Source organism: Pavona decussata, unplaced genomic scaffold (assembly GCF_977016875.1).
Source record: "Pavona decussata unplaced genomic scaffold, jaPavDecu1.1 SCAFFOLD_133, whole genome shotgun sequence".
NCBI classification, from domain to species: domain Eukaryota; kingdom Metazoa; phylum Cnidaria; class Anthozoa; order Scleractinia; family Agariciidae; genus Pavona; species Pavona decussata.
Window position 1 is genome coordinate 2,541,649 of NW_028145546.1, and position 20,503 is coordinate 2,562,151.

Sequence of the window (20,503 nt, forward strand, 5' to 3'; positions counted from 1 at the left end):
CAAAGGCATTTTATATTCATTTTGGTCAGGTAATTAGTAAAAGCTTTCACGTTTTTTTTTTCTTTTTTGCTTAATTCGATTCAGTAGTGAAAAAATCGGTGACGTTATTTCAAGGAGTACAACAAGGAGAGAGACTGGTCTCTAGACGGGATAAGTTTCCGCCTACACATCTGTTGAAAATTAGGGTCGTGACCGAAGAGCTCAACATTCTACAACGCCGTAATCCCGCATCTATTGTCTTTTTCTCGAAAACACGGACGACTTTCCAGTTATGGTAACAGCCGAAATTTATAACGTCAACTTAGTGGCTAGAATTTTCTGGATGGAGTTTTCAACCGCTTGAATATGCAAGGTGAGTTTAATACACATTTAACTGAACGAAATTTGGTGTTGGAAATTGGGGGATTTGTCCGGACGTCACATTGCCGTAGTAGAACTTGACGTATAGAAGTGTACAATATTCAGATTAGTTTTTCTATAACTTTTGTTGTATCCTATTATTTTTAGCGTTTGAGTTAGCTCTTGTTCTGTTCCATTTGAGTTACCTTTTCGCAAGAAAGGTTGTGTATTTAAATACCCAGTTTACTGAGTTTAAAGCGATGTCCGTTAATTTTCCTAAAACAGTGTCTGGTTTCGCTTCAAAGGTCAGACTTGGTTTACACAGTTTTGTAACAATGGTTTTCTCTCGATTATCAAAGTTTTAGTGCGTACTTTGCAACTAAAAATCCTTTTAACCGTTTTCCCAGTGTCAAGAAGATGGAACGGAAACCTTTGGGAATGAAGTACGGTTTTCATTAAATTATAACGATGTCGATGTGTGTTACAAATTCATTTGGCATATTTTACATTTTAAATGGCCATTGAATGCGGTGTCACAACAAACCTGTCAGAATTTCATATGCCGCGAGTAACGTGCAAAAAGATCATCTGGATCGGCACAGAGAAACAAAAAAGAGATTGTGAAAGGTATATTTTTTAAGGCTAGTCATTACGTCGATTTTTTGAGCACACGTGTTGCTGATAGTACCTCACATCTGTTAGTGCAAGAACTTATTTTAATTCTAGAGTGGAATACCGACACGCATGATCGCTGAAACGAGTTCACCAGTGGCTTTCGATTCTACTTAAATTTCCTCATGCTTTTATTTGTTCTGAACGAGGAAGTATTCCTAGGCGACATGCCGTCTACTGCCGCTTTCAGCCGCTAAATATTTCGTCATAGTACTTTTCTGACATAAATTGGTTCACGTTTTTAACCTGCCTTTTCAGGAAACTTTTAGTACAAACATTTTGTTCTCGTTATTTTAAGCATCGGAAACAGATTTTTGGGCAAGGAAACTGCATACTCCTCTATCAGTTTTTTTTCACTGGAAAATGCTGGTTGAAAAGATGACGTTGCTACATTAAAGATGCTTCAGTCGTGACATGTAGAACACTAGTTCGTTCAGTGCAAAAAGGTAGCCTGATTAATTCGCTTGCCTGATGAGTGGTTTTCGGCCTCGATGAATTTTAACTCGCCTAGAATTCGTTAGCGTTAAACCGGTTGCCTGCAGTGATTCCAACCAGGGAGAGATGAATCCGGAAAAAAACAAGTCAAGGAGGTGGGATTGAAAACACTAAACAGTTTTTCCAACTGGCTCTGTTTCTCATCCGAACTTTTATCTTCTTTTCTTCGTGTGATAAAGGAAATCGTTCCGGTAAGGCGGAAGGGGGGGGGGGGGGGGTGTACTCTCTTATCAAGTATAAGTGTAGCCACGAAGGGAATGGGTTTTGAAAATGGTATAGATTTTGACCATTACGCTCCAAAGTCTAAAACGATAGGTATCAAAATAAGTATGGATTTTAGAGACCAGGTATGCCAAAAAAACGATGTTGGAAAATTTCAGAATTAGGTAAAAAAAATTGGTTCAAAATAGAGAGAAAAGGATGGCATATCCCTACCAAAAATTCCATAGATCTCCTACTCTCTCCCTCGCCATCATTCTACTTACTAGTACTAATATTTCAGTTCCTTGTTTGGTGAAAGCTATTTCTGTACGTTTCAGCACGAACGACACGTTCACTGTGACCCATGAACCGGTTTAAGCAACAGAGGAAGCATTCAGTCTGCTACCTAAACACGCTTACTCTTCATGTTACGACTTGATAGAGATAAAGTGATCCACGTGACATTATCCTTTAAGACTTAGTCAGTCCAAAACCAAAGACCATAGCATACAAACTGCGCGAGCGATCTCTAAAGAAAGGACAATTAAGAGTTGATTGTGTAACCTGATTTATTTAACTTACAGAAGGTCTGCTCTGTCTTTTTCGGGATTAAAAAAAAAATGAAGTTTTGAGGACCTTTTCGTTCATCCACTTGAAGTGGTTTCATATTTTGTTATCCATCGGTTTAATTGTGCCACGACAAAAGAACATTATGCATCATATTACGCGGGGACATAAAGCGGAAGTGAAGAAGGTAGTTTTTCACGGTTTACTGCCTCGCACCACAGGCCCCCCCAATCGTCGTATGAGACAAAGTTATTTACAGGTTTGAATCTGTAGTATCGTAGTGGTATATAACAAGTCAGATGAATTCAAAATAAAAAGTATTTACTTTATGGTTTCGTCAGTCTTCCTGCGTACTTAAGAGCTAAATTTCGGGGCATTCGCACGTGAAATTTGTAGATGAATTACTAATTAAGTGGAATTGTAGTGCCTCGATATTAAAGCCATATTACAGTGGAACCCCGATTTTACGATCGTCGATCAAACGATATTCCCGATTTAAGGTGGTACTGGAGGCTAATTTTCGCATTTTTGTCACATATCTACATGAATCATATTTGTTGAAATACTTGTTCAATTTTTATCATATGTTCACATGTAAAACGTTTATGTATGTAGTTCCTGCAAAAAACATTTTCAATATGAAAGAATGAAAGGAATTTGTGAAATTTGAGCTCTCAATGGGCGTGGTTGATATCTTCCCAATTCGTGTTTTCGAATGTAGCTTAAAGAGAATTCATTCCACTTATTTAAGCTTGGGCCATCTGACACATATCATTAAAATCTAAACTTTGGTAGGAGTACGTGACAGAAAAGTCAAATGGAAACGAATTACCACTAGAAATGTCATCAATGCACCCTTTCGATATAGGCAATGAGGCTATCTGTCTCGCATTCGCAGCTATCTGACGTACTCGCACAAAAATTTTCCTTCACTAATGTAGTTTACGTCTGCCAAGTTTCTAGTCCATGCTATAAATCAATGAAGAGATATTGCACTGATCCAACTCCCACCTTTCTATCAACATGTATTTTTTTCTCAAAATTGCGCTGGAATCGTCAAAAAATCATCTCGAAAGCTTTCGTCGGCTTGGATTCAATGGCAGCCATGTTTTTTTACGCCTGTAATAACAGTTTACAGCGGTAAATCATCAAAAACGGTCCTTTTAAGGCCCTTTCTTTCCTTTTTTGGGGTGCTATTTTTCCCGCGAAACCAATCAGGAGAAGCGATTATAAACAATGACACCTCTGGATAGCAACGGCACCCGCAACAGAACCCCAACAGTGTGACGGCGTTGAATCAAACAGGCAAACACGTGTGATCGAAGAAGCTAGTTTAGAGAGGAAATATACGTTTAAAAAAAGGGAAAAGTATAAGTGATGCCGCCAAGAAAGCGGTGACACACTATGAAGGAGAAGTCCGAAAAGGCTAACGAAGCTTGTGGTTCAGGATCACAGTCGAGGATAGAGCTAGATTTTGATAAGTTGAGGGAAGCTGGCTGGAGAATCACGCATTTCTCTCCTGTTTTCTCCTGGCTTCGAGATCGCCGTTAGACTGCGAGCAGTCTCTGTCTTCTCCTAATTTTTGGAGCGCGCATCTAGCGCACGATAGATCTAGCGAGCGGCGAAGTCGCATAATTTTACCGTCACTTTTCGTGCGTGATATGAGGGGGGAAAGTACGGCTGCTCGCAGTCATAGATCGCCGTTCGTTGGATTACACAAGGCGACCCGTATCCGTTCGGCGTTTCAGCAAACCTGAAAGAAAAATATTGGAATAGCGTGTGCTGTTGGGTAGTTGGCTAGGTGGTGAAAATAAGAAATAGCGTTTATTTGTAAAATTATTGCGCCAAGAAGCGAATTGCGATATTACTACAAACAATATTAATCATGTAATAGACTGCTGAGATGTTCAAATTACCGGTTTTGAGGAAATTTCCGGCGTCAAAAGCGTCCATGTTTCCATTTCCTAAATTGTCACCACTGAGTTGATCGCAAAAGATGATGTCTTTAGCGAAGACAATAATTTTATTTCATCCATCTAGAGATCCAGAACGGTCTCATCTTTCACGTAAAAGAGAGCACTATTGACAGATCTCTCAACATCATACTCTTTGGGGAATTGTACACGAAGACAACACAAGGATTTTCGCAGTAGGCAGTCCGTGTTTTTTTCCGCGAAAGACCCCGTAGAAACCAAACTTCTCTCGCTTATTACTCGTGAACGCTTCAGTCTTGATCTCTGAAATTTGGCGTACATGTCCCATTTTAAGTAATCTCCCATATGTTTAAAAAAGGTCATGATCCGAAAGATCCGATTTAGCCTCCAGTACCACCTTAACGATTAACATTCTGTATTCCGGCAAAAGTTATTTATAAAGTGATTTTGCTGTCCGCTTGTCATATCGTAAAATCGAGTTTCCACTGTACTGTGATTCTAACCGGACTGAGTTGTCGGAGAAAAACTGAAAATAACAGGAAATAAAACGTTCTTACCTTATCGTCATTGTCTCTTGTCGTGTCTTGGTCGGTTTAAACGTCATTTTGTCGATTTTTTATTTCACCCGACGTACTATCAAACACTACAATTCCACTCAATCATCACTGCATGAATCATCTGTAAATTTCACGAGTAAATGCCCCGAAATTTGGCTCCAAAAAGGACGCAGGACAACAGAGGAAACCATGAAGTAAAGAAAAATACATTCTACTTTGAATGACTCTACGATCCTACATATTCAAACCCGGAAATAACTTTGCCTCATACTGGGTCCAGTGAGAGCACAGGCAACCCAATCGCAGGCGAGTGGGCCTGCTCCGAATCCTCTCTCACCCTCCCCCAAAACGAGGCCCTTGTGGGTTGTGGTAAGGAAGGTCTATGGCCACCTCTCGTTTTAATTTCTGGGGAAAGGGGAAAAACGAGTGTAGCTGTTGATTCCTTATCGTAATTGCTATCTTTAATTTTATGATCTTTTATGTTTTCCAGGGACGTTAGGAACCGTGATATCGATCTGTGTAGGGACAACAATCCTCGTCGTCATAATCGTAGTGTTGTTGGTTAAATGTTATTTGAACTGGAAAAGACAGCACTGGAAACAGAGGAAAAAGTTACGATCGGCTAATGGTACAGTTGAGCAGCTGGTAATACCATCGCGAACAGTTGAATTTTTTCTGCTACCGATTCAAGATCAGCTGGTAGAGGAGGAGGATGAAGATGAGAATGGCAATAATTTTTATATAAGTGGTGGCCGATCAACCGAGAATCTTAATCAGTCAAGAGATAGCGCAGACTCTAAGGTGAGAGGCAACCCCTTACTCGTAGCACTGGTAGAGCCAAGGTTTGGTAAGACAAGACAAAACATTTAAATGAAATGATTCCATCAACCAATCAGAACTGGAGGTTTAAAAAAATGCAATCGTCACCATGCAAGGGCGAGAAAATACGATGAATTAGGGCACGTTCAGTTTGGGCACTGTGTTTGATTGGTTAAAGTTTAAAAAAATACTCTAATACATTGATAATGTAGCGCGAGCTGTTAGTATTTGAAAAAGATAAGTGAAGTTGCTTGTTTAGTAGAAAAAACCACTTACTAATTGGCTAGGCTTAACATCAAGGAAAACCTGCTACGCGCGCGCTGATGACTCAAGAAATTACGCGCAGTGAGAATGCGCAATGCAAATGAATGGACTCACGCAAACCCAACTCTAATCCAAGAATTGTTTTAAGTGTTCGATATTCACCAGTGGTGTAGTGATCAATTAACAGTTATCCTCCGAAGGGGAGGTGGAGAGTCCACGGGTTGGTATATACTAAAAGTCAGGGTTATCTCCCAGGAGATAACCTGGTTATCTCCACAGGACAAGGTGCACGTATTTAAGTCGTTATCTACTAACTCTCTTTCGATTTTTTTAGGAGCACAAATTACCCTCTCCTCTCAAAAGATTGGACACGGCCTCGAGCATCCTGGACAAGTATGATCGTAAATTAAAAAAGCCGAGGGAAACTGGCACTAGAGGCGAATCGTTGTATTTTGGTGACAGCGACAGTGGTAAGCAAGTAGTTTCATTTGTCTCCATAGCAACAGCCGGCGTCAATCTGCTAAACCTTTACCTTTACTTTGTCAAAGAGGCAAACTTGGCATTTTCCTTTTCAATTTTCATCTACGCAACAGAAACTAAACTTTTATTTCAAAAAAAAGCAAATACATTTTTGCTCAATATTTTTTGCTTTCAACAGATAAATCAACACCGAAGAGAAAAATAAGCTTCTCAGATGCTTCATTTCCAAAGCGTAGTAATACAGTGCACGGTCGCCCCGGCAAGGAAAGCTCTGGTGTAACGGTCGGTCGCGTCAGGTCGGCGAGTACAAGGAGCTTGTCATGTGAGTCCCTTACAGACGAAGGACCTGACCACACCCTACACATGCGCAGCACAGTTGTGTCTACAGTGCATACAAAAGACCCGCGATCAAAGATGAGGAAACCGCGGAAGAATAGCACGAGCGAAAAACCACCCTTCGACAAGCCACCCAGGAGGAAGTCTCGAGTAGCAGAAAGCCGCGGAAAAGTGGATTTCAAAGTGAACTACGTGAGGGAAAAGCACGTGCTGGAAGTGCATCTAATCAACGCCACAGGCCTTCCAATCAAACATGGAAATTTATTGAATTCATTCGTGCGGCTTTCGCTTAAGACGCCATCGAAACACCAAAAGCGCGAGAGCAAAGTGATCAAGAAGACGTGCAACCCGATTTTCGATGAGAAATTCGTCTTCGACAGTGTTTATTTCTCCGAGTTACAAAAGGCGCATTTAAAGCTCAAGATTATGAATCGTGTGGGTGTCTCAAGGTGTGAGCTGATTGGAGAAGCAGTGGTTGCCCTTTGCGATGAGGATGTCATGCGCGGAGAGTCTGTGTCTCGAGATCTGTTTGAGAAAGGTGGGAAAATTCAGGTGAGTTGGGTCCGCAATGCATGCTAAAACCGTCTCCACGGACACAACTCCACTGCTTCTTTAGCGATCTATCATATTACCCGAAAGTAACGAAACTAACGTGGTTGAGCTAATCAGAGATGAGTGCGAAAAAGTCCGTAAATAGTGTCGAAGACGTAGGTGGGTCAAAATTTCTCATGACTGATAAATCAAGACGATAACCACACTCTCCAATCTAGGCAAGTGAAAACCTTTAAAGCCTAGCATATATTTGAAGTGACATTCATAAAATGTCGTTCTCTGTTGTCCAGGCTTGCTTTCGGTCCTTTAAGAAGGATATCTGCGACAGCAATTTTCGCCAACCATTGGCATATATCTTTGCAGATGCGACAACCGGACGATATCGGTATGGATATCACTAACTAGTAATCATTGGCAAAATAGCTGCAACCAGCGAAGGTTAATGGCGCGCAAACTACTTCGTTGACTAAACCGGCGTTGACCCCACCTCCCCCCCCCCCCGACCCCGCGGCAGAAACTAGAAATGACAGTATATCTAACTGTGCCTGTCTCTTTCAGTGTACCGGTGAACTTCTAGTGTCCATTTGTCATCAAGCAACGTCGTCTCACCTCAAGGTGGTGATAATGAGACTGAAAGATCTTCCAAAATCAATAAAAAGTAAATATCCCTTTTTTTCTGACGTTATTTTATTGAGCAGTGCTTTGTTTAGGTAGTACTTGAAATGCTAAGCACATTAGTTATAGCATAAACGTTTGAATCTGTGCATGGATGAAATGATCTTTCTGTTAATGAAAGCTATTAAGGAGCAGTTGCTTGTGGTACGGTTTGAGTCGCTGTACAAGGTAACTTTAACTTGCGTTTGACCATTCAAATAAAAGTTATTCAGCACGTCTTTTTCTCCGTTTGTATTTATTATCCAGTCTCGCAACCGATATTGTAGCCTGCGAACAGCAGACGTATTTCCGGTCGTACACGTTATTTTTCGGAGGTACGACCGGAAATACGTCTGCTGTTCGCAGGCTACCGATATGTTATATTTCGTCAAATGACTAATAGAAATTATCACTTTTCCTTCAGGTGTTTCTGTCACAGTAGAACTTACGCACAAAAATGAAATCCTCCAGCAACATCAAGTCAAAACGAAGCGAAAAACCCTCAGTATCGACGAAGAATTAAATTTTGAAGTAGCCACTAACACTTCCTGTCCGCTTGAGACTTTTGGCTTGCAGTTCACGGTGTATCATCATGATTTTATGCGTGGAAATGAGATCATTGGACAAGTGAGACTGGCAATGGACGCTTCATTGCAGAAAGAAATGAAGCACTGGGCAGATGTTGTTTTATCTCCACATAAGCCAATTGAAGAGTGGCAAAAGTTACACGCGCCTGCGCCCCTACAGTTGCAGTAGTTGATTACGAACAGTGCACCTGGATGTACAGAACCCCGGATATAAGAAGCATTACGACATAGAAACAAACTAAAGCTGTGGAACGTCGAACGGCAAGCGCTGAAAAAAGAAAAATTATCGCGGGAAAATGTTAGTCACGTGGTCTATTTGCGCGGGGAATCCGTCACGTGATCATTTTCCCCGCAGACCAAACACGAAAAATATGTCAATATTGGTCTTTTTTCATATTTTCTTACCTTCGCCAGACAAACATGAACAAAATAAGAACAAATATATTATAAATATAAGGAGTATTGTTTCGAAAACAAAACGCGAATGGAATTTGAAGAGTACATAGTTTCAGTTGTTTTAATTTACTGCAATTCCACGTCGCCGTACATTTAAAATTACACTGTTATTAAAAAATATGAGAACTATCTTGTGTTGAAGGAGAAACCTTTTAAACACTCGTATTTTCTTTTTAGGCCGGACGTATTTACGTACGTTAATTCATTTTTAATAAATTCATTATGTTTCAAACATTTCCACCATTCTTATCTGTTAAGGTCGTGATTTTTGCACTGTGAGCCACAGATGCTTATCACCTTATCGCAAACAATGTGCGTCATATTTGGTTGATATTGAAGTCACGTGGTGGAGTTTTAAAACTCCCCCAACATATGTACTGTTAACATGTTTTTGGTCACTAAAAATGACACACTCTCACGGATGTAAGACATATTTTCGAACGAAGATAGCAGCTAAATTGTGATATTCACTGAATAATCGAATATGAGAAAATAAAAAAGTAAGAATTTATTAAGATTTCTTTCCTCGGCAAATAATTTATAATTTTTTATATAAATATATTTTTTGATAAAGCTGAAAAAAAAAAAACCAATTAAAATTAAAATCTTGGCAGCCTGTGACATTTTTTAAAACCCTATTATACTGGATTGTATAAAAAAAAATACGATTTAATGTAATACCATACTTATTGAAGTGAATCCCAGGAAATTACACTTTTCTGACGAACCGAGAAAATAAAAAAAGATGAAAGTTCAATTAGGTTTTTCCAATCTCTTAAAAATTTAATTTGAATGCACCGCATTCATAGGTTAGTAAACAATAAAAACTGTATGTTTTTATGTCGCAAAATCAATACACTTTTTCAAAGTAAAAACAAAATTTTTTCTTTTTGTAATCATGTCGGTAAGAAAAAGCTTTTTCATTACCATAACATGCGAATTATGTGTCGGCAGGAGACATTTAATCTCGCCTTAATATTTTCCTACCGCAAATCGCAAGACCACATTTTCTCAGTTGCCTATGAAAAATTCATTTTCAAACACTCTTTTTATTATCGATCAACAAACTTCGTTAATTTTAAATGGGGAATTTATCGTGAAATCTATACGCGAGCCAAACAGGTTTTGGCTTTTGTTAATAGCATTTTCTCGCTTTTTCTGGCGTATAAGTAATATAAGCGTAAGATTTCCTCCAATCGTTTCATGTGCACGTGATAATGATTTGCAAGACAATGCAATCTCCCAGTATTCAGTGCGGGATTCGAGGCAGGTGCAAGCATCACAACAGTGGTATCCTCTTCTGCATAACAATGTATGTAGTTAACAATCGACGCTAGGAAGAATCAAAAACTTCACCAAAAGACGAAGTCTTATCTTATGAAGAAAGCAGTCAGCACTGTGATAGCATTCTTGAAGAAGAAAAAGGAAGAAATTTCGTTGCTACGGGATTGCAAAAAAGCTGATTCCGACGAGAATCTTGATCACGCTGGATGTGAAAATGAAGACAGGTTTTCGGTCACTAGATTGTGCAGGCGATGTGTTTTGGTTTATGAAAACAAAACATGGCAGGAATACGCGCTTCCAAGCTTACTTCAGCAATGCAACAATACCGCCGAGCCAGACACATGCCACCTTCAATCCGGAGTGGAGGAAAGCGAAATCACTCTATTTTCCGCTAATTTTTACAGAAATCTCCGCAGGTTTTTTGACGAAAGACGCGATCATCCTTCAATGTCGCTGACCTTGGTTTCAGAGCATGTATTACGATGGAGGTCCCCGTTTTCTTCGAAGCAGCAAAATCTCGGACCTCACTACCCGGTATTTATATGGTTGAGAAGCTACGAAAAGGAAAGAGAGGAGGATGTACAAGGCACTTATGAAGATGAAGATCAGATATTGATAAAACTGCGATTAGATGCAGTGTTTTCACTCGCAAACTTGCCCGTGCAACTTCCGGCTTGCGAGCTGGGATCAAACACGGTGGTATGGGTTCTAGCGAAAAAATTTCCCAAGCAGGAAATAACGTTAAAAATGGAAGAAGACTTGGTCATCGGGTATCTCGCTGACATTTTTCACGTGGCATTTTTGCATATTCCATTGTCTGCCAAGGAAAGGCATGAAAAAATCGAAGCAATTTTCCGAGCTGTTGACGAAATCCTAGAAATCAGTGCCCGCGTTATCATGACCAGTGGCGAGTCTCCTGAGAGCACAATCACTGTAAAGGAAGTGATTATTGAAACCGCCACCGTCGTGACTTCAACAGCAGCAGAAAGCACGGCAACTGTTGGCATAGAAACGGCTGCAATGGCCTTAGGACAAGCTGCCGCTGGTATCGCTATATCAGTGCTGGTTGACGTTGCATTAACCGCTGGCAGTGTCACGCGAGCGAAGTTGCAGCGTGACAAAGGCTTGATTACTAACTCTCAGTTTAAATCCACTGTAAGGCGGAAACTTTGTGATTCGGGGTGTCAGTTTATTGGAGGCACCACAGGGACCATCGTTGGGCAGGTGCTTATACCGGTACCTGTTGTTGGGGCTATAGTTGGGGGCTTCTTTGGTAGTTTAATTGGTGTTGGGGTCAGTAAGGGAATTATAAAGACTTCAGAACTTATTGCTAAGGTGCAAAATTCCAGAGCTAAGGCAATCACCGAAAATTAGATCTCTGTAAGTAAGTGATATTACAGTAAAAAACGTGATGGCTTCCACTATTCGGCACGATGCTGCTTTGGACTTTAACGAACTTTGAAACTCAACAGGGACACTCTTTACTTCCACTTCATTTGGGTTACTATCTAAGATGAAAACATAACCCGTCGCTTTTTTTCCTGAATTGTTTGCAAAGAGTTAAAGCCTAAACAAAACGCTGAGCACTGCATTGAGATAAAAGAAGTATGACGCCAAGGGATAGAGGATACCGCTACTACGTGAAGAGAATAATTTGTTTCATCAAGATGCAATGAATGGCAATAAAAATGATCAAACGACCATTGCTTGGTTTTAATAGATTGTAAGTCCTACTACGGAGAACAGTCTAAAATCAGCCTAGCGGCGGTTTCTGAGCGGGACAGTAAACCAGCTCCTAGAATTATTGAGCTAGCTCTTCGGTAGGCTGCAAACCATCAAGGTACTCGAGCAAGAAGCCCGAGTCACCAGCATCATGCAAACTCGACACGCAAGACTTAAAAGGGCGTTGTTTGCAGAACAGGCGTCATTTTTTTTGCGTTTTTCAGGCGAGCGGTGGCAAGCGCGAGTCACGCGCGACATAAGCCGCTTATAAAGGGAGGGACTTACGGGCGCTCTCGCATTTTTTGCGATCGATTTCCATGCCCTGTTTGTCTGGGAAGAAGCGCGGGCTTATTTCCCTAATCCAGTTTGTATACGCGCGTTTCGCTCTTCACATGACAGGAACGAGGCTCCACACGTGGTCTAAATGTCTAGGCAGTCTAAAGAAACTGGTTCTAGCGACGTATGACGAATAGGAAGCGCTCAGCCTCGTCTAAAGGTGGATTTCCACTGTCGCGTAAATTTTACGTGCGTACAGACGTTAATTTAGCTGGCTTTACGTACGTAAACAAAATAAGAAGTGACGTATGAACGGCTTGCGTAAACGTAAAAAGTTGAGCGCTGTTCAACTTTTTACGTTGACGCACGCGGCTCATACATCGCTTCTTATTTTATTTTATTTACGTACGTAAAGCCAGCTAAATCTACGTCTGTACGGACGTCAAATTTACGGGACAGTGGAAAGCCACCTTAAGCCGTCAATGCAATTTGAACATTTTCTGTATTTTCTTTGCAATAATTGAGGCGGAACAAGTCGGCCGTTTGACCATTGTTTAAGGCGTGAACAGGTCATATGTCAACCTCACTCGCGGGTTTTCATTTTGATGGACACGTTTTTGTTCACACATTCTCAGGAGATTTAAAAATAAATAGAATTGCTTATATTACAAGGTCATTAGATATGAAATCATAAAGGCTTATTTCACTTGTGTATCGTCTCTTCAAGTTCTCCATTAATTTGCCGTTGCTTTTGCCTTCTTTCTTCTCTTTGCCTAAAAAAAAAAAGATTTCAAATAAACAAAATGACACAAGTAAAATTATTCCTACAAAGCATTTTCTTCGATCGTTGAAAGAAAAGGGAAACACGCGCGTGAGAGGGGACAAACGCGCGTGAGAAGGAAAACAAGCGAAAAAAGAAACATACACAAGAGAAAGGAAAGACACTTGCGGGTACAGAATTACACGAGTGCGGGAGGAGAACACGCATGTTAGAAGGAAGACACGTGAGCGAAAAGAGAATCGCGTGGGAAACACGCGCGTCAGCAAGTTCAAAGAAAAACGCGTAAGGAGGGAAACAGACAAGCAAGCGAGCAAGAAATTTTCTTTGAATTTTTTTGAAACCAAAACTGCTGATGTTATATGATCAAAAATGGGCAAGGCCAGTTTTGTCTTCTTAACGAGACACGTTGTGAGTATTTGTGCACTTGCGTCACAGTGCTTTTTTCAGCAATAGAGAGATTTAGCATCGCGTTTACGTGAAACGTACTAGGGCAAATTAAGTTTCATGTTCAAAAATCCATCATAACTCACTCCTTACCGCACTTTTCTTCATGAACACAGTGAGTTCGCAAAACATTTTTTAATGTTGCCAACTTGCAGTGTTTACTTGTTCCAGTCCATTCCAAGTTGACGTAGCACATGCGAAGCTAAAGTCAAAAGGTTCACGCTATTTTACGTGAAAAGAGAAACGGCAAGGTGAGGTTTGCCGTTTCACGTAAACGCGATGCTAAATCTCTCCAATAAAACCTTTTTATTTTAAGTTCCTTTTTAGCCCCTACTCAGAAACTTGAACTTACGCTCTTAGCAAGATTTCATCTCTATGATCTTTGTTCGAGTGCACCACAGCCCCATGATCCAACTGGAATTTGCACAGAGCTCTAAGCGGTCGAATTAACACCTGTAAATGAAAAACACAAAAATGAAAACAGAATACAAAAAAAAAAAAAAAAACAAACAAACAAAAAAACAAAAAAACAAAATAGAAATATTTGGTTGAGACCACTTACCTCAGCAATTTCGTTATTATTTTCAAGAACTGATAAAGACAGAGCGATGGCTTCTATGGTGCACAGACTTTTGCTGTTGGGCTGAGTTCTAATCACATATTCACTGATGTGATCATGTTCTAACTGAACCTGAAGAATAAATAAAAACAAACTACTGTAACCATTGCCGTCCCTTCATCGTCATTATCTTCATGTTATTATTTACTACAAGAGGTTAGCACGTTGGACATCAAAGCTGGGGATCAGTGATACAATGCCTATCTTCTGCCATTGAAGTGTTGTATCCAAAAACAAGAAACTCTGATATATGTACATGTTGTCTCGCCTCACTACAGGGTGCAGGAGCGATATTAAACAGTAATTCCAGCGAAAGTAACCATGCATGTTGATCAGTCTTGTTGATTCAAAAATATGTATACCTCCAGTAAAAGCATCACTCCATCTTGCTGTACATAGACTTGTGAAATTTTATCCACAAGTCAAAAGCCGCACACAGCAGTGATTCTGGGTGTATCCTCAGTGGTACATTGTAACCTTGTAGCTTTCTAGAATTTCTGGCTACAGGGTGACAATCACCAGAAGACTACTGTCAGACTTGCCGATAAGATTATTTTCGCCAGACATTTAACCATTACACATAATGCTTTATTCAGTCACATTCACATCTTTGAATCAACAGGATAGGTTTTCACGGTGAACTTAGCCAAAATATGTGTTTTCACCCTGGTCAGGTACAGCTGTACATGTATAAAATCATACAAGTTAGAAAACTAGGGGAAAAATTGACATAATATTTTTTAGGGAATAGTGTCATCCGCAGAAATTATGAAAACCATTTTGAACTTACATGTAGCCCATACTTAAGTTGATTACCTCAAATGGAACTCATAGTCATCAGACCCTTTCTTATTGTTGCTGTATTGTGCTTACCTGTCTGGCCTGGCATAGAAACGGATTGTTGTTGAAAATATCCTTAGCTTGCCTCCATGTTCCATCAAGGACGATAATATCATAATGTTCACCAGGGGGCAGCTGTTCCAGTGTTTTAATGTTTTCAGCTGTGCAGGATAAGCACATGATCAGGTAAGAAGAAGAGCCACAAAAGTGACCAATAGCTTATTTCTCCTTACAGTATCAAAATTTGCTCAAACATACACAGAATAAAGGAAATTAGAAAAGCTGTCTTGATGTTTAAACAAATTCTCCCAACAAATACCATAAAATCCTGTGGAGAGCAGAGAGAAGAATATGCAAGTTGATATCAACCAAAGGTTAATATTATTAACATTTAATAATAATATTATTAATATAGGGTTAATCCAATGAATCCACTATTGAAGTGGGTGCTGCCCTATAATACTGGACCCAGGGAAAGGGTTAATTTCTTTTCACTAAATTTTTCGTTGCTACTGTCACCCTGGCTAGCTGAAAGGTTGATTGTAAAGAGTGAGATGAGTTCTGGTATATGCATCCTGTTATTTCTTCTGACAGTGAAGTTTGCCCCACAGAAGTCGTGTCTTGGTCATGCTTCTGCATGGCTTCCTCACTCTTACACTTCTTTATGCAAAAAAAAATGAAACATGTAAAGACGTCATCCAGTTACACTATCTGATGAAGGGTGAGTGAGATGCATTTACAAATGGGGCTTCAACACAAGATATACAATCATTTCAACTAACTTTGTCGGTTCAAAGCATGAAGCCAAAAGACAAGACCGAAAGTTTACGTGGGATTTTTATGAATAAATTCATCAAAATCAGTCATGCCTGGAGGAAATAATAGGTTGTAATTAGCAGTACAATGACCTGCACGTGCAGGGATGATTTTGATGAAATTATTCATAAAAATTTATCCCACAAAACATTGCGGTCTTGTCTTTTAGCTTGATTTTAATCCGACAACGTTAATTGAAATAGCTGTTTGTGCAAGTAAGAACATGCAATAAACGAATACACTAAGCTTATATGGAGGACATGGTTCTTTATGTGGAAGGCACAACACACTGCTTCTAATTTTTTTGGCCGAAGAAATTAAATTTATCTAAATTTAACAAACCTGCAGGTCCAGGATAGAGGAGCAGTGTTGTGGGTTCAGTCACCATTTTGTGAAGATCAGGGTAGTCATTTTTGTAAAACCTTCTTCCTCTCAGAATCGTGAGTTTCTCTGGAGGCAAACAGGCCTCTAACAATGGAACAGTAGTCAAAAGTCTAGATTCCTGATAAATACACAAGAAAACCATAATTTTCATGTACCCACATCAAAGATCTTTCATTATACATGTAACAGCTCATTGCTCGAACGCTTGTCATTGTTACCTTTCTTATTTTAGTCTGATTACTAAGCTAATTTGCTTATGAATGTTAAATTAATAATTGCACTAAACAATCTACAACTAGTATAACATGCAAATACCTCACGAGGATGCTGTAGCACATGAACTGCTGTGGAGATCTGAAGAAACTTGGATGGAAAATGAGCACACAGACACACTGAAAGGGGTCTCCTATAAAAAAAGTACCCAATAATTTTATGTACATTACAGATAAAGTCAGAATATACCTGCTATAGTTTAAATTTTGTTTTTGGTTTGAAAAATTTCAAAGCAGTTTATTATTAATTTTTTACTTTTCTTCATCTTGGGTAATCCCTTGAATAATTTGGAATAACGTGAAGAAAACTCAATCTGGTCTGTAAAAATTAAAACAAGAAAAATTTAAACTGCATCATCATCATCATCATCATCATCATCTTGGGTAATCCCTTGAATAATTTGGAATAAAGTGAAGAAAAATCAATCTGGTCTGTAAAAATTAAAACAAGAAAAATTTAAACTGCATCATCATCATCCTTGATGTCACCTGTGTGATGCTTCAGACTTTAAATTCTCCTCTTCGAAAAACAGATTTCTTGTCTCACTTTAAGCTACTTTTTGGACAAGAAAAATGTTTTTAATGTAACAAGAGTTTCTGTACAATATTTAAACTCCAAGAAAGATCCGTGAAGTTAGTGAGTTGCAAATTTTGAACAACTATGTCTGACACAAATGTGAAGCTGACCCTCTGGAAACTAATCTAACCATTCACCCCTCGATCCTCCCCTCTGTAATTTTCTGTGCCTTTGACCCTTCTCCACCCCTCTGGAATTTCCAATTCCCTCTGTGGTGGGGGTGTGGATATAATTTTCTGGAACCACTCAATCTTACGGCTGCAAGTCCAATGTTTTTTTCTCTGATTTTGTGACATCAAATGTGTGACAAATCACCTTTTGTGGTAAATTTGAAGGGGAAAAGAAAAAGCAAGTAATATTACAGGCGTCCCAAGCTCACATTAAGAGAAAGTGAACAGTGAATTATCTTTTTATTCATATAAGCGTCACAGTTCTGGGAGTTGGAACGTGACCTTTCATCTTACGCGGTGCTAGGTTACATGAAAAAGCGTTGAGAATTTGAGCACAGTACGGGGAATAAAATATTGTTGATTTAGAATGCTAGATACTTCAAAATATCCATGTTTTTTACATAAGATGATTAAACAAACACACCTTGTGTGTCCGTGGTGCTTCTTCGTTATTTTCGCTGTTTTGGGCTTTTTATGCCACCCCTGTTCTCCACTTCATAAGAACAGTGGTGGCATAAAAAGCCCAATAAAGCTCTCAAATTCTCAACGAATTCTCATGCAGCCTAACAACACGTAAGATGAAAAACCTCGTTCCAACTCACGCAACTGTGACGCTTATATGAATAAATAGATAATTAATTCTCTTCGCTTTCTCAAAACGTGACCTTGGGACGCCTGTAGTAAAATATAGCCTATTCAAACTCCACCGCGTCCCGTCTTTAGTGTGGCGTAAGTCGATGGGAAAAAACAAGTTTAAACGGGAGTTTTCAAAGCTCTCAGACAAGGTTTTGCCTAGGTCAAACTGCAACTTAAAGCTGCGATTCGACCGAGGGAAAATGGCTGAAAACAAGCGGAACTGTATGCCCGCTATTCATTATGCAAACCAAGCGTCGTTAACATGATGCTAAACCTGGTTAATCATAGCTTACGGCATGCTAGTAAGAACATACTTACTTGCATCTTGCACACATGTCTCTTTTTACCGGTGGAGCTAACGGAACATCGGCGAAACTGCGAAAAAAATCACCATCATCACAATCATGAACATCCGCCATTTTAAATTTGAGCAATGGGACTCACCGCTGACTAAACATTATGATAAACTGAATATGCGATCACGGAAAAGAGAACCAGCGGATGCTGCCATTAGCAGTTGTGTCGCAAGTCGAGGTAAAGATGGCGGCCTACGGCGATAAGAAGTGGAAGTTTGATTGTTGTCGATTTGAAAACAATACGAGAGGGTGAGCTTAAAACTATGAAACTCCACCAGGTGTTAACTGGGGCAACGAACACATTCGATGACAAGGCAGCAATCGCCGTTGGAAGCGTGGATGATCATCCTTTTACGGTGGAGTATAACTTATTGTTTTTACTGTTTCTCATATATGCAAGGAACTAAACCTACTATTCATAAATGCAGATGGGCGCCGATGGCTATTTTTCTTAATTTGCATTAATATTAAATACAGCTATATAAAATGCCCAGTAAATCTTGTTCTGCAGATTTAACATTATGTTTGTAAGGCTAAGTTGTCATGAGACCTTCTAAAGGTAAGCTTGTTCAGGCTTATCAAAAATTGATCTTGGTGGAACTACATCGATAAGAACACAGTCATGATCATCTCCATATAAAACTAGATATTTTTAATTTTTTATATTAAAATAATAACAGTAAAACTGTTACTCATGATATTCCTTCCTTTTCTTTCAGTCTGAGGTAAATCATATTACATTTAATCAGCCAAATAAAAGGAACTTTTTTCTCATAATTTTGATATTTTATTCAAGTTTTCCCATAAAATTTGATGTATACTAATCACCAATACAATGGAACTGCTCAGAACATCCTTCAAAAGTTAACCACTCACTGAATACATGCTTGCTTGGCCAACGTCATGCCCAAAGGTATTTTGGTCTGAACCCCTCTACCAGCTGCCTGAATGGAAATCCCAAAGTGGTGGGTTTTTAGATCCCCCCCCCCCCCCCCCCTTAGGCTTAATCTTCATACATATGAAAAAGGTATGGATATTTTCTGGAACTGCACATAGTTAAACGAATGACCCATGGCCTGAAATTGCACCTGGGACAGTCACCAATGGGTCTAAGTTTTCCATCTTGATGACCAATATTCAAAATTTTATTGCCAAATCGGCAACCAGGACTCTTTACTATATTCCCTTATGAAAGTGGAATAAAACTATAAGGTAAATCGGTGTGAGTGATGAGGTTTATGGCATGTTCTTTTACAAACTTGGCAAGAACTCTACAAAGTGAAAAAATACTATTGTGTGGTTCCAGAAAATATCCATACCCCCACCACGGAGGGAATTGGAAATTCCAGAGGGGTGGAGATGTCAATGGCCCAGGAAATTCCAGAGGGGAGGAGGGGTCAATGGTTGGATAAGTTGCCAGAGGGTCAACTTCACGTTCATGTCAGACATAGTTGTTCAAAATTGTAACTTACCAACTAAGCAACTTCGTAGATCTTTTTTGAAGGCGTTACTTTGTTTAACTGTTTTAAAGAAACCTTTGTTACATTAAAAACATGTTTCCCTTCTCTGAAAAGCCTTTGTAAGCGAAGTAGTCCAAGTGAGACAAGAAATCTATGTCTGCGTTGCGTGACTCAGTTATTATAAAACTGTTGTTTGTGAAACTAACGTGCGTAGAAAAATATTGTTCACTGGCACCAATTGAATTTGTATCAATGTTTAAAAGGGAAACTTTTGTATGGCTATAAAGTGAAAGCCCCAATTTTACATAAAACATTGAAATATTTGTTATTTTTGTATGCTGTGTAAAGTTAAGTTACGGGCAAAGGTCAATTCCCGGGGTCAATTATAACTGGTTTGTCAAAACTGACCCGTGTTAAAACTTATTTTGTCCAAAGTATTTCAACTCAAAGTCGAAAACTATTAACTTAATTTCTATGCCAAAATTCAACAAAATAGAGCCAATTCGACATTTCTTTTAATGCGTTATTGATCTCATACAAAATTTGCATAAGAACGTGAACATGCTAATTTCGTTTTGCGGCTCCATTTCGTCTGCGATTTCAAGTTACGATCTGAAAGGTCTCCCTGCCCTGCTTATGCTTATTTTGTCCAAGCTATTCCGGTTCAATAGGAAAACTATTGACTAAAATAACTAGACTGAATGATTACCAGGAGAAAAATCGATTGAGTAGAACTAAACCGATAATCCTTTTGATCTCCTACAAATTTGCATAGGAACGTAAACATGACATATGCAAATTAAATGAAAACACATTTTTGCATTGCCAGACTTATTCCAACAATTTAGATTTAAAATCTTCAGCGAAGCTAATGGTAAAGTTTAATGTCAATGACCACAGGTAAACATAAAACACAACAATAAATATTTATTATTTCATTGTCAACAGCTTTT

General features: G+C 39.3%; 4 protein-coding genes across 6 annotated transcripts in view; 3 read left to right on the forward strand and 1 right to left on the reverse strand.

Annotated features, from left to right (window-relative positions):
- Positions 1–180: 180 nt before the first annotated feature.
- On the forward strand, positions 181–9,147 carry LOC146468213 (uncharacterized). The gene is made up of 6 exons (XM_085124807.1): positions 181–352; positions 5,256–5,566; positions 6,183–6,318; positions 6,507–7,216; positions 7,775–7,874; positions 8,295–9,147. Exons 1-6 carry the CDS (start codon positions 346–348, stop codon positions 8,624–8,626), a joined length of 1,596 nt encoding a protein of 531 aa, XP_084980933.1. The 5' UTR covers positions 181–345; the 3' UTR covers positions 8,627–9,147.
- A 138-nt stretch (positions 9,148–9,285) lies between these two features.
- LOC146468214 (uncharacterized) lies at positions 9,286–12,185 on the forward strand. Its single transcript, XM_085124811.1, has one exon. It carries the CDS (start codon positions 10,291–10,293, stop codon positions 11,569–11,571), a length of 1,281 nt encoding a protein of 426 aa, XP_084980937.1. The 5' UTR covers positions 9,286–10,290; the 3' UTR covers positions 11,572–12,185.
- Positions 11,890–18,193, reverse strand: LOC146468215 (tRNA-uridine aminocarboxypropyltransferase 2-like). The gene is made up of 7 exons (XM_085124813.1): positions 18,053–18,193; positions 16,395–16,485; positions 16,038–16,197; positions 14,913–15,040; positions 13,983–14,111; positions 13,773–13,873; positions 11,890–12,968 (listed from the first exon to the last, which is right to left on the reverse strand). Exons 1-7 carry the CDS (start codon positions 18,151–18,153, stop codon positions 12,899–12,901), a joined length of 780 nt encoding a protein of 259 aa, XP_084980939.1. The 5' UTR covers positions 18,154–18,193; the 3' UTR covers positions 11,890–12,898.
- Positions 18,194–18,238: 45 nt separating this feature from the next.
- The window catches only part of LOC146468216 (dmX-like protein 2), a 35,143-nt gene continuing 32,878 nt past the window's right edge, over positions 18,239–20,503 (forward strand). For 2 of the 3 annotated variants that reach the window (XM_085124802.1, XM_085124803.1), the window contains exon 1: positions 18,240–18,446. In XM_085124802.1, the coding sequence (XP_084980928.1) occupies positions 18,354–18,446 (93 nt within the window). In that variant the 5' untranslated portion in view covers positions 18,240–18,353. Of the gene's footprint in view, positions 18,447–20,503 lie in introns of all 3 variants that reach the window. The other variant, XM_085124804.1, reaches the window with a different exon arrangement.

Coding starts and splice junctions, on each gene's coding strand:
- LOC146468213 (XM_085124807.1), top strand. Junction 7,217..7,774: donor AGAAAGGTGGGAAAATTCAG/GTGAGTTGGGTC, acceptor TGTCTCTTTCAG/TGTACCGGTGAACTTCTAGT. Junction 7,875..8,294: donor TCTTCCAAAATCAATAAAAA/GTAAATATCCCT, acceptor CTTTTCCTTCAG/GTGTTTCTGTCACAGTAGAA.
- LOC146468214 (XM_085124811.1), top strand. CDS start 10,291: ATGAAGAAAGCAGTCAGCACTGTGATAGCATTCTTGAAGAAGAAAAAG.
- LOC146468215 (XM_085124813.1), bottom strand. CDS start 18,153: ATGGCGGATGTTCATGATTGTGATGATGGTGATTTTTTTCGCAGTTTC. Junction 16,198..16,394: donor TGCTACAGCATCCTCGTGAG/GTATTTGCATGT, acceptor TGTATTTATCAG/GAATCTAGACTTTTGACTAC. Junction 14,112..14,912: donor TTCTATGCCAGGCCAGACAG/GTAAGCACAATA, acceptor TTTATTCTTCAG/GTTCAGTTAGAACATGATCA.